The sequence below is a fragment of the Hyperolius riggenbachi genome, chromosome 4 (assembly GCF_040937935.1).
Source record: "Hyperolius riggenbachi isolate aHypRig1 chromosome 4, aHypRig1.pri, whole genome shotgun sequence".
Lineage (NCBI taxonomy): Eukaryota > Metazoa > Chordata > Amphibia > Anura > Hyperoliidae > Hyperolius > Hyperolius riggenbachi.
The window spans coordinates 397,293,304-397,309,961 of record NC_090649.1 but is presented as its reverse complement, the minus strand read 5'-3'; the positions used below and the strand labels follow the sequence as shown (position 1 = coordinate 397,309,961).

Genomic DNA, 16,658 nt, shown 5'->3' with positions numbered 1-16,658 from the left:
TCTATGTTCCTCTGTGAAAAAACCTTAAAATAAAACAATTAAATATTTTTTTTCAAGAATGTCAAGCTCCGCCCATATATTGTCAGGAAGATCCAAGATATTCCACAAGCAGTTTCTGGAGAGATTCCAGAACATCCTAAAATGATTGGCCTATGGTGTAATAGACCCTGCTTTACTACTTCAGTCCCAGACTCTGTGGACTGCAAGCACATATTTGTTTTTAAAAAAATGTAATTAAGCACAGAATAATTGAATACAGGACCCTGTGCAGACAATCGCTTTATGCAGTATAGCATGAAAATGTATAGTCGTCTGCTGGATGTGTACCTCCTCCATCAATGTCTGAAATGACACAAGTCAGGCATCATACACACTGTAGACATGTGCACAGGTGTCCCACAAGATCCCTTAGCGACCTGGAATGCCCAATGCCTGTGCGGAAAAGATTAACATTTCCGCACTTGCCTATCCGCCCGCTTAAAAACATTCCAGTTAGGATTGCAAAGTCCCCCCACCCCATAGAAATGGCACATGCCTCTCAGGTATACCCGAATGACGTGTCTGTATAGTGCTCGTTGCTTGCTTTGTTACCCTTCAATCAAACTCAATCTTTTATGGTTTACACTAATAAGGACATTTGATGTTATTAATTAACATAGGGCGGAAAAAATATGCAACTAAAAAGCCAGAACAGCAGAATGGAAAATATTGCTATTGCTGTCCACTTGCATTGTAACTATAGTTTGAGCATCGCATTCATGCATTGGTTACAGTGCAGAGATAGCATCTATAAGTTGTCAAATGAGCTGTTAAAGCGATTAGCGATGATAGGAAGTGGCCTCTCCTGCAAGCACAGCATGCTGAAGGGGGCTTCTTGAGCTCTCACGGTGTGTCGTCAGTCCCAAGGTCCCAGACGGTGCATGGATAAACAGTGAAAGGGCAAGCACGGACCCAAGCAGTGACAGCTCAGTCATCCAGACCTGCCGACCTGCGTGGCTGACATGGCAGTGCCCTTTTACAGGTCTGTGACTAAGTGGAATCGGCGGTGCGGCGTCCCATGCGGGCAGGAGACGCTCCCCTCGCATGGGACACCTTACCATCCTACAAGAAACTTTCCTTTATGCTGAAGTAATCAGCTGTTGGATGACTGTACAGACATCAAACTGTCATCTTCTGCAAAAAGTTAGCTGCCACAGATTTTGTTTGATTGATTGCATTGTTCCCTGGTGCTGTGGGGAGCTTTCATAGAATATGACCTGCTGCTCAGCTGAGCTGAAAATTGAATGAGATGTCACTGGGTGCAGACAGTGTTACACAAACACACATGGATGGTCAGTTCACCTGTCTTCATCTGTAGGGAGGGTTAGAGAGACTGCTGCCAAATTTCCCTGTAACTTAATGAGCAATTGATACGCCTAATTGTGAACTGTCCTCAGGCAATGTTAACCTGATCCAGATGCAGTGTATTGAAATCTGCATCTTATCTTAACTGGACATTTACATGTGTCCAGTTTCAGCCTCACTAACACAATCCAGACACATGAACGAGCACTCCACCGTTCACATGTTTGGTGAACGCATGTTCCCGTTCACCAAAGTGTGTGTATATATAAACATAATTGTATATGAGAAAAGAAGCCCAGTATCAAGACCATAATAATATAGATAATAATAATAATGCCTCCATAGAAGCAGCCGCACGCTGCGAACGCGCAAGGCGCTCCCCCCCGGTCTCTCTACATGCAGCTTCTCACCACCATTGGTAAGCACTAGCACTTTTGTTTGTATGCGCTGATAAACTATTTTGTACCAATTTCTGCACGATCTCTGTATGTGTTATCACCAGCAGCCTTTGCACCTTATAGCACTTTTTAGCACATCAGATTCAATTTTACTGGTGTATGTTATTCACCTCCCAATATTTATTACGTTTTGTACTTTGAGTGTTGTTGTTGTATAGAATTTTTGTATTCACATATATTGGATGCATGTGGTAGGCATTCATGATGTATGAGTGCATATATCAATTTGGGCGCAACATTTATTGTTCATATTAGACACTGTGTCACTTTATGCTGCTATAGAGATTTCCTATTACCTTAGGATTAGGACAGGGGTTTTAACATTGTTGTAATTATTTGTTGTGTCATTTGGATAAGTCCCCTAATAAAGTTTTTCATTGTTTTGAGATATGAGTCATGATCCTATATTATTATGGTCTTGATACTGGGCTTCTTTTCTCATATACAATAGTGGTTTTTATAGCCCATTGGAGACGCAATTGCTTACATGCTCTATGCATTCAGTATGCATAGATTTATAGCTCTATTTTGGTTTGTGTTGTTTGTATATATGTTACGGCCAGAATCCGAAGTTTGGCCAGAACTAGAAGTGGCCGGCCACTTCGGGTCCTGGCCGGCCAATGTGCGAACTGGCCGCTGCGCTGCGGCCAATGTGAGAAATGCAACAATTCCTGTAAGGTTAATGTTATGTTGTGGCCGCAGCGCAGCGGGCAAATGTATCACATCTTACTTTATTCAATGAAATTAAGCCGCCCGGCTTTTTCTCTGCCTCTCTCTCCTCCCCCCCGCCTCTCTCTCCTCCTCCCCCCGCCTCTCTCGCTCTCCTATGGGCAGCCGGGCAGGGACACGCGTGTCCCCTCCAGAGTCGTTCGTCGCGGCAGGGGAATCCTGCCGTTCTTGCAGAGCGGGTGCTGGCAGAAGCAATGTCTGCAGCCTCCCCGCTCTGCTCTCCTGCCGCGAGGAACGACTCTCGGGGACACGCGTGTCCCCTCCGGCTGGCCATAAGAGAAGGAGAGAGAGGCGGGGGGAGGAGAGAGGCAGAGAAAAAGCCGGGCGGCTTAATTTCATTGAATAAAGTAAGATGTGATACATTTGCCCGCTGCGCTGCGGCCACAACATAACATTAACCTTACAGGAATTGTTGCATTTCTCACATTGGCCGCAGCGCAGCGGCCAGTTCGCACATTGGCTGGCCAGAACCCGAAGTGGCCGGCCACTTCTAGTTCTGGCCAAACTTCGGGTTCTGGCCGTAACATATATAAACATGACTTCAGTCAGAAGCCATGTTCATTCGTAACAATGAAAGTAAAAAGTAGAGTAAAAAAAAAAATTGAAACAGTTTCTGGTAACCCAGGTGTGTAGCACCATCTTGTGGCCAATGCGTAAAATTAAAGTACATTGGACATTGAATAAACAGTAGTTATTATTTGCAAAGAAGATCTGGCTCATATATTGGTTTATTCATATTGATTGTCATAGTGGACAGATAGAGCACAGGACATTTCTGCAGCACGCGATTTCAGTGATGTATGACATTAGAGAAGGAGATGTGAAATTGCAGCCTGTTAGGAGTTAGGTCATGAAGTACTGGATCCCATATATCTAGTGTGCTGACTTTCTTTCAATGCTTTTTTTAGATTTACAGGTACTTCCCTGGCTTCGACTGGTTCTTCCTTGACACCATCTCAGCCAGCGGCATCAAGTTTGCCAATGATGAAAAGTAAGCCGAAAGCTTTACATGACTTACCACAAGATATCACAAACTGTAAAAACAGTGTAAATATGCTTTGTTTAAAAAAACTGAGTAAATACTCCAATGTGGGCACATTGTTTCTAGATTATTTATTGCTGGGGAGAAGAGTATGTTGCAATTCTTGTCTACTCAGGTTGGTTTGACAGCCAAAACATGTTTTCTTTAGACACAGAACATTTATATTACGCTTTTCTCCTGCCGGACTCAAAGCGCCAGAGCAGCAGCCACTAGGACACGCTCTATAGGCAGAAGCAGTGTTAGGGAGTCTTGCCCAAGGTATCTTTACTAAATAGGTTCTGGCTTACTGAACAGGAAGAGCCGAGATTCAAACCCTGGTCTCCTGTGTCAGAGGCAGAGCCCTTAAAGTGTACCTGAGACTAGAAGTGTCTCAGGTACCATACTTACCTGGGGCTTCCTAAAACCCCCCTTGAGGCCACTCGTCCCTCTCTGTTTCCCCGGGAGGCTCCTGTCCCCCACAATTCGGCCCGAAAGCTTGGCCGAGTTGTGTTTTGTTGCACATGTGCAGCCAGTCACCCTCTCAGCCACGGAAGAACTACTGCGCTAGCAAAAACCGCTCCCACAATCAGCCTATGTATATCCCAGGCAATGCATTTCCCCTTCTAGCACACATGCACATAATCCTAATTTACTAAAGTGTGGTGTGTGAGAAATGTGTTTAAATGGAATGAACCCAATCATGTGGATATACTAAAAAAAAAAAAAAAAATTAGAAATGATTCATGTCTCCTAACTGTACGATTTCTCCAATAGATAAAATCATGTACGGTAATGGTGTCCACTGACGATAACATTTTCATGAGCAATTCTTCATTCTTATTGCGATAAATCTGCTCGAATTGTAAATAGTCTGGTTTTCATCTATCAAGAGCAACTCTTATCATAAAGTCATTTGTAAATAACAAGTTCATAGATCTGTTCAGAGTTTAAATTATTACATCTGATCTCCTCTACAAAATTGTACTGTTGTTGGATAAAAATGATAATTTCCAATTGATTATTTTTGATTCACTATATCGAGTCAAATATGAATTGGTCATAACATTTTTTCAACCATTAATGGAAACCTTTTAAACCAAAGGAGGAGAGATCATTTCCCTTCTTGTGTTTTTTTTTTTTCTTACAAAACAGACATTTGCTTTCTTTAACCACTTATTGACAAACTGGCTTATAAAAATGTCCTGCTAGAGCCTCTTAATGGCTCCAGGACGTTTTTATAAGTCAGACGGTGCTGGTGCTGCTGCTGCCGCTGTGCATGTGCATTCCCGTGCACGTAAAAATAGTGGGGAAGAAAACCCACCAAAAAAAAATACACCTTTATTTCCAAATACTATATTGTCACCATACTTTGTACTAGGGATAAAATTAAAATCTTATGAGAAAGTGGAGAAATAGTGTTTTTTTTTTCATTTTTCCTGGTTTTTCCCTTTAAAATGCATAGAAAATAAAGTAATTACAGAAAACAAATATCCACCCCAAAAAGCTTAATTGGTGGTGAAAAGAACAAGATATAGATCATTTCATTGTGATTAGTAGTGATTAAGCTATTGGCACATGAAAGGGATGAGCTCTGAAAGGTGAAAATCGCTCTTGTCCGTTAGGGTAAAAACCCCTTTGGGGTGAAGTGGTTAAACATAAGTTCTTTTCTATTATTCAGGTTGGAGTGAGTATATATGCACACTCCAACTTGAGTAATCACAAATACCCTCTGTTTTAACCACTTGAGGACCTAGGGCTTTCTACCCCTTAAGGACCGGCCACTTTTTTTCCATTCAGACCACTGCAGCTTTCACGGTTTATTGCTCGCTCATACAACCTACCACCTAAATGAATTTTGGCTCCTTTTCTTGTCACTAATAAAGCTTTCTTTTAGTGCTATTTGATTGCTCCTGCGATTTTTACTTTTTATTATATTCAGCAAAAAAGACATGAATTTTGGCAAAAAAATGATTTTTTTAACTTTCTGTGCTGACAGTTTTCAAATAAAGTAAAATTTCTGTATACATGCAGCGCGAAAAATGTGGACAAACATGTTTTTGATAAAAAAAACCCCATTCAGTGTATATTTATTGGTTTGGGTAAAAGTTATAGCGTTTACAAACTATGGTGCAAAAAGTGAATTTTCCCATTTTCAAGCATCTCTGACTTTTCTGACCCTCTGTCATGTTTCATGAGGGGCTAGAATTCCAGGATAGTATAAATACCCCCCAAATGACCCCATTTTGGAAAGAAGACATCCCAAAGTATTCACTGAGAGGCATAGTGAGTTCATAGAAGATATTATTTTTTGTCACAAGTAAGCGGAAAATGACACTTTGTGGGAAAAAAAAAAAAAAAAAAAAAGTTTCCATTTCTTCTAACTTGCGACAAAAAAAAATGAAATCTGCCACGGACTCACCATGCTCCTCTCTGAATACCTTGAAGTGTCTACTTTCCAAAATGGGGTCATTTGTGGGGTGTGTTTACTGTCCTGACATTTTGGGGGGTGCTAAATTGTAAGCACCCCTGTAAAGCCTGAAGGTGCTCATTGGACTTTGGACCCCTTAGCGCAGTTAGGGTGCAAAAAAGTGCCACACATGTGGTATTGCCGTACTCAGGAGAAGTAGTATAATGTGTTTTGGGGTGTATTTTTACACATACCCATGCTGGGTGGGAGAAATATCTCTGTAAATGACAATTTGTTAATTTTTTTTACACACAATTGTCCATTTACAGAGATCTTTCTCCCACTCAGCATGGGTATGTGTAAAAATACACCACAAAACACATTATACTACTTCTCCTGAGTACGGCGATACCACATGTGTGGCACTTTTTTGCACCCTAACTGCGCTAAAGGGCCCAAAGTCCAATGAGTACCTTTAGAATTTCACAGGTCATTTTGAGAAATTTCGTTTCAAGACTACTCCTCACGGTTTAGGGCCCCTAAAATGCCAGGGCAGTATAGGAACCCCACAAATGACCCCATTTTAGAAAGAAGACACCCCAAGGTATTCCGTTAGGAGTATAGTGAGTTCATAGAAGATTTTATTTTTTTGTCAAAAGTTAGCGGAAATTGATTTTAATTGTGTTTTTTCACAAAGTGTCATTTTCCGCTAACTTTTGACAAAAAATAAAATCTTCTATGAACTCACCATACTCCTAACGGAATACCTTGGGGTGTCTTCTTTCTAAAATGGGGTCATTTGTGGGGTTCCTATACTGCCCTGGCATTTTAGGGGCCCTAAACCGTGAGGAGTAGTCTTGAAACGAAATTTCTCAAAATGACCTGTGAAATTCTAAAGGTACTCATTGGACTTTGGGCCCTTTAGCGCAGTTAGGGTGCAAAAAAGTGCCACACATGTGGTATCGCCGTACTCAGGAGAAGTAGTACAATGTGTTTTGGGGTGTATTTTTACACATACCCATGCTGGGTGGGAGAAATACCTCTGTAAATGGACAATTGTGTGTAAAAAAATCAAAAGATTGTCATTTACAGAGGTATTTCTCCCACCCAGCATGGGTATGTGTAAAAATACACCCCAAAACACATTATACTACTTCTCCCGAGTACGGCGATACCACATGTGTGGCACTTTTTTGCACCCTAACTGCACTAAGGGGCCCAAAGTGCAATGAGTACCTTTAGGATTTCACAGGTCATTTTTGTTTCAAGACTACTCCTCACGGTTTAGGGCCCCTAAAATGCCAGGGCAGTATAGGAACCCCACTAATGACCCCATTTTAGAAAGAAGACACCCCAAGGTATTCCGTTAGGAGTATGGTGAGTTCATAGAAGTTTTTATTTTTTTGTCACAAGTTAGCGGAAATTGATTTTAATAGTTTTTTTTCACAAAGTGTCATTTTCCGCTAACTTGTGACAAAAAATAAAATCTTCTATGAACTCACCATACTCCGTACGGAATACCTTTGGGTGTCTTCTTTCTAGAATGGGGTCATTTGTGGGGTTCCTATACTGCCCTGGCATTTTAGGGGCCCTAAACCGTGAGGAGTAGTCTTGAAACCAAATGTCGCAAAATGACCTGTGAAATCCTAAAGGTACTCATTGGACTTTGGGCCCCTTAGCGTACTTAGGGTGTAAAAAAGTGTCACACATGTGGTACCGCCGTACTCAGGAGAAGTAGTATAATGCGTTTTGGGGTGTATTTTTACACATACCCATGCTAAGTGGGAGAAATATCTCTGTAAATGACAATTGTTTGATTTTTTTACACACAATTGTCCATTTACATAGAAATTTCTCCCATCCAGCATGGGTATGTGTAAAAATACACCCCAAAACACATTATACTACTTTTCCTGAGTACAGCGGTACCACATGTGTGACAATTTTTTGCAGCCTAGGTGCGCTAAGGGGCCCAACGTCCTATTCACAGGTCATTTTGAAGCATTTGTTTTCTAGACTACTCCTCGCGGTTTAGGGCCCCTAAAATGCCAGGGCAGTATAGGAACCCCACAAGTGACCCCATTTTAGAAAGAAGACACCCCAAGGTATTCCGTTAGGTGTATGGCGAGTTCATAGAAGATTTTATTTTTTGTCACAAGTTAGTGAAAAATGACACTTTGTGAAAAAAAAACCAATAAAAATTAATTTCCGCTAACTTTTGACAAAAAATAAAATCTTCTATGAACTCGTCATACACCTAACAGAATACCTTGGGGTGTCTTTTTTTCTAAAATAGGGTCACTTGTGGGGTTCCTATACCGCCCTGGCATTTTACAGGCCCAAAACCGTGAGTAGTCTGGAAACCAAATGTCTCAAAATGACTGTTCAGGGGTATAAGCATCTGCAAATTTTGATGACAGGTGGTCTATGAGGGGGCGAATTTTGTGGAACCGGTCATAAGCAGGGTGGCCTTTTAGATGACAGGTTGTATTGGGCCTGATCTGATGGATAGGAGTGCTAGGGGGGTGACAGGAGGTGATTGATGGGTGTCTCAGGGGGTGGTTAGAGGGGAAAATAGATGCAATCAATGCACTGGGGAGGTGATCGGAAGGGGGTCTGAGGGGGATCTGAGGGATTTGGCGAGTGATCAGGAGCCCACACGGGGCAAATTGGGGCCTGATCTGATGGGTAGGTGTGCTAGGGGGTGACAGGAGGTGATTGATGGGTGTCTCAAGGTGTGATTAGAGGGGGGAATAGATGCAAGCAATGCACTGGCGAGGTGATCAGGGCTGGGGTCTGAGGGCATTCTGAGGGTGTGGGCGGGTGATTGAGTGCCCTAGGGGCAGATAGGGGTCTAATCTGATAGGTAGCAGTGACAGGGGGTGATTGATGGGTAATTAGTGGGTGTTTAGGGTAGAGAATAGATGGAAACACTGCGCTTGGGTGGTGATCTGATGTCGGATCTGCGGGCGATCTATTGGTGTGGGTGGGTGATCAGTTTGCCCGCAAGGGGCAGGTTAGGGGCTGATTGTTGGGTGGCAGTGACGGGGTGATTGATGGGTGATAGGTGATTGGCAGGTGATTGACAGGTGGTCAGTGGGTTATTACAGGGAAGGACAGATGTAATTAATGCACTGGCGAATTGATAAGGGGGGGGGGGTCTGAGGGCAATCTGAGCGTGTGGGCGGGTGATTGGGTGCCCGCAAGGGGCAGATTAGGGTCTGATCTGATAGGTAACAGTGACAGGTGGTGATAGGGGGTGATTGATGGGTGATTGATGGGTAATTAGTGGGTGTTTAGAGAAGATAACAGATGTAAACAATACATTTGGGAGGTAATCTGACGGCGGGTTTGCGGGCGATCTAATGGTGTGGGTGGGTGATCAGATTGCCCGCAAGGGGCAGGTTAGGGGCTGATTGATGGGTGGCAGTGACAGGGGGTGATTGATGGGTGATAGGTGATTGGCAGGTGATTGACAGGTGATCAGTGGGTTATTACAGGGAAGAACAGATGTAATTAATGCACTGGTGAATTGATAAGGGGGGGTCAGAGGGCAATCTGAGCGTGTGGGCGGGTGATTGGGTGCCCGCAAGGGGCAGATTAGGGTCTGATCTGATAGGTAAAAGTGACAGGTGGTGATAGGGGGTGATTGATGGGTGATTGATGGGTAATTAGTGTGTGTTTAGAGGAGAGAATAGATGTAAACAATGGATTTGGGAGGTGATCTGATGTCGGATCTGCGGGCGATCTATTGGTGTGGGGGGGTGATCAGATTGCCCGCAAGGGGCAGGTTAGGGGCTGGCTGATGGGTGGCAGTGACAGGGGGTGATTGACGGGTGATTGACGGGTGATTGACAGGTGATTGACAGGTGATTGACAGGTGATCAGGGGGATAGATGCATACAGTAAACAGGGGGGGTGGTCTGGGGGGGGGGTCTGGGGAGAATCTGAGGGGTGGGGGGTGATCAGGAGGGGGCAGGGAGCAGGGTGGGGGATAAAAAAAAAAATAGCGTTGACAGATAGTGACAGGGAGTGATTGATGGGTGATTAGGGGGGTGATTGGGTGCAAACAGGGGTCTGGGGGGTGGGCAGGGGGGGGTCTGATGGGTGCTGTGGGCGATCTGGGGCAGGGGGGGGGGAAAAATCAGTGTGCTTGGTGCAGACTAGGGTGGCTGCAGCCTGCCCTGGTGGTCCCTCGGACACTGGGACCACCAGGGCAGGAGGCAGCCTGTATAATACACTTTGTAAACATTACAAAGTGTATTATACACTTTGTATGCGGCGATCGCGGGGTTAACATCCCGCCGGCGCTTCCGTATGGCCGGCGGGATGTTGCGGCGGGTGAGCGGCGCCAGGCGGAGGCGGAGGATCGCGTCACTGATGACGCGATCGCTCCGCCCATGCCCCTACAAGGACCGCCGCCAATTGTCAATACGGCGGTCCTTGCGGGGTGCACTTCCCGGCCGCCAATTGTACATACGGCGGTCGGGAAGTGGTTAAAAAAGGCAAATTTTTATTTTGCGTAACATTTTAGTAAGGGGGCTTTTTGGTCCCTTTTAGCCCTTTACACCCTCCTAGGGGTTCTGGTTTACCATGAGCTTGATGGGCAAACTTTTTTTTTTTTTTTTTTTTTTTATGATTTTGCCTGCACATGCTTAATTCATGACACGTCCTCTATTTATCTCTATACTGTAATGCTGGGACTACACGGTTCGTTTTTGAGCCATTTAGATAACTCTATAGATCATTTCCAACATGTCCAATCGTTTTGCCGCTCGATCTCTGATAGAAGTGAATGGAAGAAGATAAGAAAAACAACTGGAAGAGAAGAGAATCGACTGCAGAATCGAGCAGCAAAGACGATCGAGCAGAGAATCGAGCGCCAGAAACGAACCGTGTATTCCCAGCATAAGGGCTCTTTTACACGAATGGCTGACAGCAGCGCACTTTACTGCTTGTCAGCTGCTCCTGTTTCTGTGCAGTGCGCCTGCAGCCAGCTGCAAGCGTCCAGCACTTGCAGCTGCCATTGCATGTGCATCTGAGCCATTATTAGCTGTCCCTGGGCGCTACATGCATTTTTTTGTTTAATTTTTTACCAGGGATTAACCGCACCACATGCCAACTGCTGACACGCATGTTGTATGAATACTCCTATTTGGTTGCATTACTTTGCAACCGAAGGGCGCTTGACCCCAGGAATCGATGGTAAAAACGCTGTTAAGCCATTCATCTGAAAGAGCCCTATGGAGAAATCAGTGAGGTACTATACTCAATATTCCACTGATCTAAAACGCCAAGTTATTCTTTTAAGGTTCTATGCTGCAACTTGTTTAGGAATTAGAACTGAAATTGTGTATTTAAAGTGAACTTGTGTTCAACAGTTTATGAAGTGAGACTCAATCTTGAGTTGTAAATAGTCTCTGCTCCTTTTGTTGCTTTTGCTGGCCAACTGTCACAAGACTGATGCCCATTTATTCTGTCACCAGTAGTACGTGGCTAGAGACCGTGACCGTGTGAGGAGCTTTAGGCCCTTTCTGCACTGCATGCAGCACGGGTGGCACGGCATTACTTTGCCTCATGAATCGCCCCATTGCGGTTGTGATCCCACGCATTTACAATGAACGGAATCGCACTGTGTTTGCACAAAAATGTGCATCCAACCATGTGTTCCGATTCCACACTGAATCCCAAGGAATGGATGGATACAGAAGTGCATAGACTGCACCGTGTGATGATTTCCTTGAGGGTCACATACACTGTGCGTTGCTGAAAATGCAATCAGCAATGCACAAGCGGAGAAGGGGCTTTCATGGAATAAGAATAGGACTTCCTCACTAACCGTTTGGCACAAGTTCACTGTAAGGCCCCTTTTACACTAGCGGGGTAAACCTGCGTTGCTTTACCCTGTTTTGCTGCAATGGGGGCGCAAAAAGCAATGAAAGTCTATAGAAACTTATTGTTATTGATTTCCCACTTATTGCAGTTGGCTGTTGTGTGCTGGAAGTATCCAATCCGACATAAGGGCAACAGTGCGTTACCCCAAGCACCGCTTTTAAGGCACGGTGATTGGGGTAAGTCTATGGGAAACGCACATAGACGACAATTCACTAAGCTTATCTCCTGTCTTTAATAACTCTTCTAGAGTTGTTACCATGGTGATAAGGCATGTAGTATTCAGGAAACATTTTACCTCAGACAAACCTAAAGTTAACTCTTCTGTCTTTAAGTTAACTCTTCAATCCTTAAAATAACTCCAGAGTTAAAGACAGGCTGTTTATTAACTGCATGTGAAAATAACTACAGAGGAGGTAAATTAACTACAGATGAGGTAAAATAACTACAGAGGAGGTAACTTAAAGGGAACCAGAGATGACAAAATAAACATATCAGTTGATAGCTTGTAAAGAATAAATGCTCTACCCGATAATTTCGCCACTCTGGTGTGCCTTTTTGAGTGCTTTTTATCCATTATGCCTCCAGGAAATATCCAATATGGCTGCCGGCTCATATTCCTTCTGTTCCAGGGTATGAGGTGTTCTGGATGTGCTGTATAGGCTATATGAGACTATAGACAAGAAGGGCTGCTGTAGGCTTTCAACTTTATTATTCTGGTATGCTTTGTGGCTGCCTGTAGGAAGTGTCTCTCATAGTAATGAAACTGCATACAGTAGATAATAATGACAGGCTGCACAGACAGAGCACACAGATCACACAGCCACACTTGTCTGTTAGACAGAGATTTTTCCTGCAGCATCAGCCCCTCCCATATCATCACAGCTCTCAGCATGTAAAGCATGAAATTTGAGCCAGGAGAGGGAAGGCTTGGGCTTGAAAAGACTTCACAGAAGAGTGACTCAGCTATAATGATTCCAGGTCAAACCTCGACTGAATAGTCGGTGGATTCTTATCACCAGGGGCGTAGCAATAGGGGGTGCAGAGGTAGCAACCGCATCGGGGCCCTTGGGCCAAAGGGGCCCTGAAGGGCCCTCCCTCAACTACAGTATTTGCTCTCTTTTGGTCCTGTGATCATAATAATTACTTCTATAGATACTTTGAATAGTGGTAATCATAAACCAACTTCTCCCCATCCCCTTCTTGCACCTCTGCCACTGTAGTTGCCATTTGCAGGTTTTGGTGCGCTGTATCAATTGTTATGTATAGAGTGCTTGGGGGGGCCCCAATGTAAAACTTGCATCGGGGCCTCCAGCTCCTTAGCTACGCCACTGCTTATCACAGTTGATAACAGATAGATTAGACTGAGAAGAATAAAACTAAAAGCAGGGTAGGTGTTTACTGTCATGTTCCCACTGATAAATGTAATAAAATACATGAGGGTGCTTCGTCTCTGGTTCTCTTTAAGGAATGAAGAGATAAGATAACTCTCTCTTATGTGGAGGTAAGTTTTCTCTTGCCTTATTATCTCCAGCATGATCTTAGTAATTGAGGCCATAGTGTAAACTGTTGAGCACAGTGCTGTTCTCTGCTACCCCCAGTACGTACAGTATAAGCTGTTATTCTGAGCCTGTACTGATAGTAAACTAGCTGCAGTGTGTGCTGATCTCTGCTGCCTCCAGTATGTACAGTATAAGCTGTTACACTGGGCCTGTACTGATAGTAAACTAGCTGCAGTATAAACTGTTACTCTGGGCCTGTACTGATATTAAACTAGCTGCAGTATGTGCTGATCTCTGCTCCCTCCAGTATGTACAGTATAAGCTGTTACTCTGTGCCTGTACTGATAGTAATCTAGCTGCAGTGTGTGATGATCTTTGCTGCCTCCAGTATGTACAGTATAAGCTGTTATTCTGAGCCTGTACTGATAGTAAACTAGCTGCAGTGTGTGCTGATCTCTGCTACCTCCAGTATGTACAGTGTAAGCTGTTACTCTGGGCCTGTACTGATAGTAATCTGGCTGCAGTGTGTGCTTATCTCTGCTACCTCCAGTATGTACAGTATAAGATTTTACTCTGTGCCTGTACTGATAGTAATCTGGCTGCAGTGTGTGCTGATCTCTGCTACCTGCAGTATGTACAGTATAAGATTTTACTCTGTGCCTGTACTGAAAGTAAACTAGCTGCAGTGTGTGCTGATCTCTGCTGCCTCCAGTATGCACAGTATAAGATTTTACTCTGTGCCTGTACTAACAGTAAACTAGCTGCAGTGTGTGCTGATCTCTGCTGCCTCCAGTATGTACAGTATAAGCTGTTACTCTGTGCCTTCACTAATTGTAAACTAGCTGCAGTGTGTGCTGAGTAGGAAGGCCCATTAATATTAGGGTACACCACTGTTAAGTTCATGTAATTTAGTTTCGCCCATGGCCATGCCCACTCCATGAATGGCCACGCCCATTTTTACCGCGGCCCGGTGCCCCCGATCTCTTAGGTTCCTAGCAACGCCCCTGGTAATGGAAGACAATGTGTCACAGCTGGGGATGCTCCTTCACTAAGCATGAAATTGCAGGGGAGAAGCCCAGACATAGAGCTGCTGGCTGCAATCTTATTAGACAGCTGAGTGTTTGCTTCAGGAAGTGGTTGGAGAAGGTGCTGTTGATCAGATGAGTAGGAACGGGTTATTTGAGATCAGAATAAAATGTGTTTTTCTGCTGAATGCTTTCACAGGACTGGGAAAATATGTCAATAAGGAAGAAAGAGCAGAGCACACACTCAAGTGTGCAGCTGTTGGGCAGAGGAGAGATGTGGGACTAATGTAGCACGCTCACAGGGCCTGAACAAGAAGCAATATTAACACAGGTTCAAAAGCTGCTATGATTTACTAACCTTTATTCAAACTTATGAAGAATGACAGCATTACTGTCATTGGTGCAAACCAAAAGCAAGTGGTGCAGATGGCAGAGGTGGCCTGATGGTAATTTTCTCTGTGTTTCCTCTGTGCGTTTGTACTGAAACTGTGAATTTTGAAGATTCTGCAGTAATATCTGTTATACAATAACTGACGCTACCTGATCCAGCTAGGCCAATGGATCAGGTAGTGTGTTTGTTATTACTAAAATGTTCTGCATCGGGTTCTCTTGAAGGACAACTGAAGTGAGAAGAATACAGAGGGTGCCATATTTATTTGCTTTTAAACAATACCAGTTCCCTGGTAGCTCTGCTGATCTCTTTGGCTGCAGTAGTTTCTGAATCACACCAGAAACAAGCATGCAGCTAATCTTGTCAGATCTGAAAGTATTGTCAGAAAAACCTGATCTGCTGCATGCTTGTTCAGGGGCTATGGCTGAAAGTATTAGAGGCAAAGGATCAGCATGACTGCCAGGCAACTGGTTTTCTGTCAAAGGAAATACATATGGCAGCCTTCACACCCCCTCACTTCAGGTGTCCTTTAAAGTAGTATGAAACTCTGCATTTCTTCTCTGCTCTAAAAGATTATTTACAGCATAAATCCTACTACCAGAAAAATAAATGGTAGCCAAACAGCATTCAAACAATTAAAAACAGCGCTTTCTTCTTCAGTGGGAAGTTTATATCTGAAGTGATTACATTGTTGTGTTTGTTTCTTTATTGGCCACAATTAGTAAACATTCCTAGCAGTGCTTCAGCTTGTACGAATAGCAGAAGGTAAAACGGCAGAGAAATCTCACTAGAAACATTACAGTATATAAATACAGCATCTGTGCAATAGCAGCTTTCAGAGCAGATAAACTGTACTTTGGGAACTTGTAATTTGTAAATGGACAATAATATTTGTGAACAAAAGCAAATATGAGAACTGGATACTAAAAAGTAGGAAACCCCATTTTTATTGAATATTATGTCAGAGTTGAATCCTGCTTTAATGAAACGTGCAAATTATTCCATTGCACCTTTATGGCTAGAGCTTATATGCTAGGCTGCATAACAGGAAAATTACAGTATGACATGAGGATAGATACAATTCAACAGGGCGTTACACTAAAGCATTTCTGTCATTTGTTTTGCTAGTGTGAAATACATATCCTGCCCGCTGCTAATACTCCATGCAGAAGATGACCCTGTGATCCCTTTCCACCTAGGAAGAAAGGTAAGAAGTGCCTGCTGCTGTGATGTTTACACTTTATATGCTGCTTTAGTAAGTCTGTGAAATCTGGGTATTGCTGTATAGTGGCAAAACTGTCCTTAACTGCCTACCTGCTACAAGTATTAGACCAGGTAGAAGGTTCAACTGTGCCCCAGAAGCCAAAAACTGCTCCTCTCATTCCCTTTTGTGTAGGGATGTGGCTCCCTGACCACCTTCCCCCGATAGCGGATGGTAAGGCAGGTGGGGAACCGAGATGCTGTATTGGTGGGGATGGCAGGAACAGTGTTCAGCTTCTGGGGACTTCCTCTCTTCAGGTGGGTTGAATGTGGATCATCATGGGGGGGGGGGGGGGGACTTCTAGTAAAAATTTAATATTTAAAGGGACTCCGAGACCAATAACATAATAGATTTAAAAATCAACAAGAGCCAGAAAGGTACCTCGCGCACAATGTGTCACTGCTGGGATAACCTAAATCACTCTACCAGATATGCTTCTATGACTGTGCCTCCACGATAATAGACCATTCAAAACTTTGCATCCACAAGAAAAAGCTCGTGGGCACTAGATAAGGAAGCTTCATTTATTCCAGGAGTGTTTTTACAAACAGACATTTGCAGATGGTAATTCAATTATACATCACCGCTCCATTGTAGCTGGCAGTAGACAGAGCAGATGGTATGGTCG

At 43.7% G+C, this 16,658-nt stretch overlaps 1 protein-coding gene across 2 annotated transcripts in view; it reads left to right on the top strand.

Moving 5' to 3' along the window:
- The window catches only part of ABHD12 (abhydrolase domain containing 12, lysophospholipase), a 1,393,598-nt gene that overhangs the window by 171,474 nt on the left and 1,205,466 nt on the right, over positions 1–16,658 (top strand). For both annotated transcript variants that reach the window (XM_068232243.1, XM_068232242.1), the window contains exons 10-11: positions 3,440–3,522; positions 15,898–15,976. In XM_068232243.1, the coding sequence (XP_068088344.1) occupies positions 3,440–3,522; positions 15,898–15,976 (162 nt within the window). The remainder of the gene's footprint in view (positions 1–3,439; positions 3,523–15,897; positions 15,977–16,658) is intronic.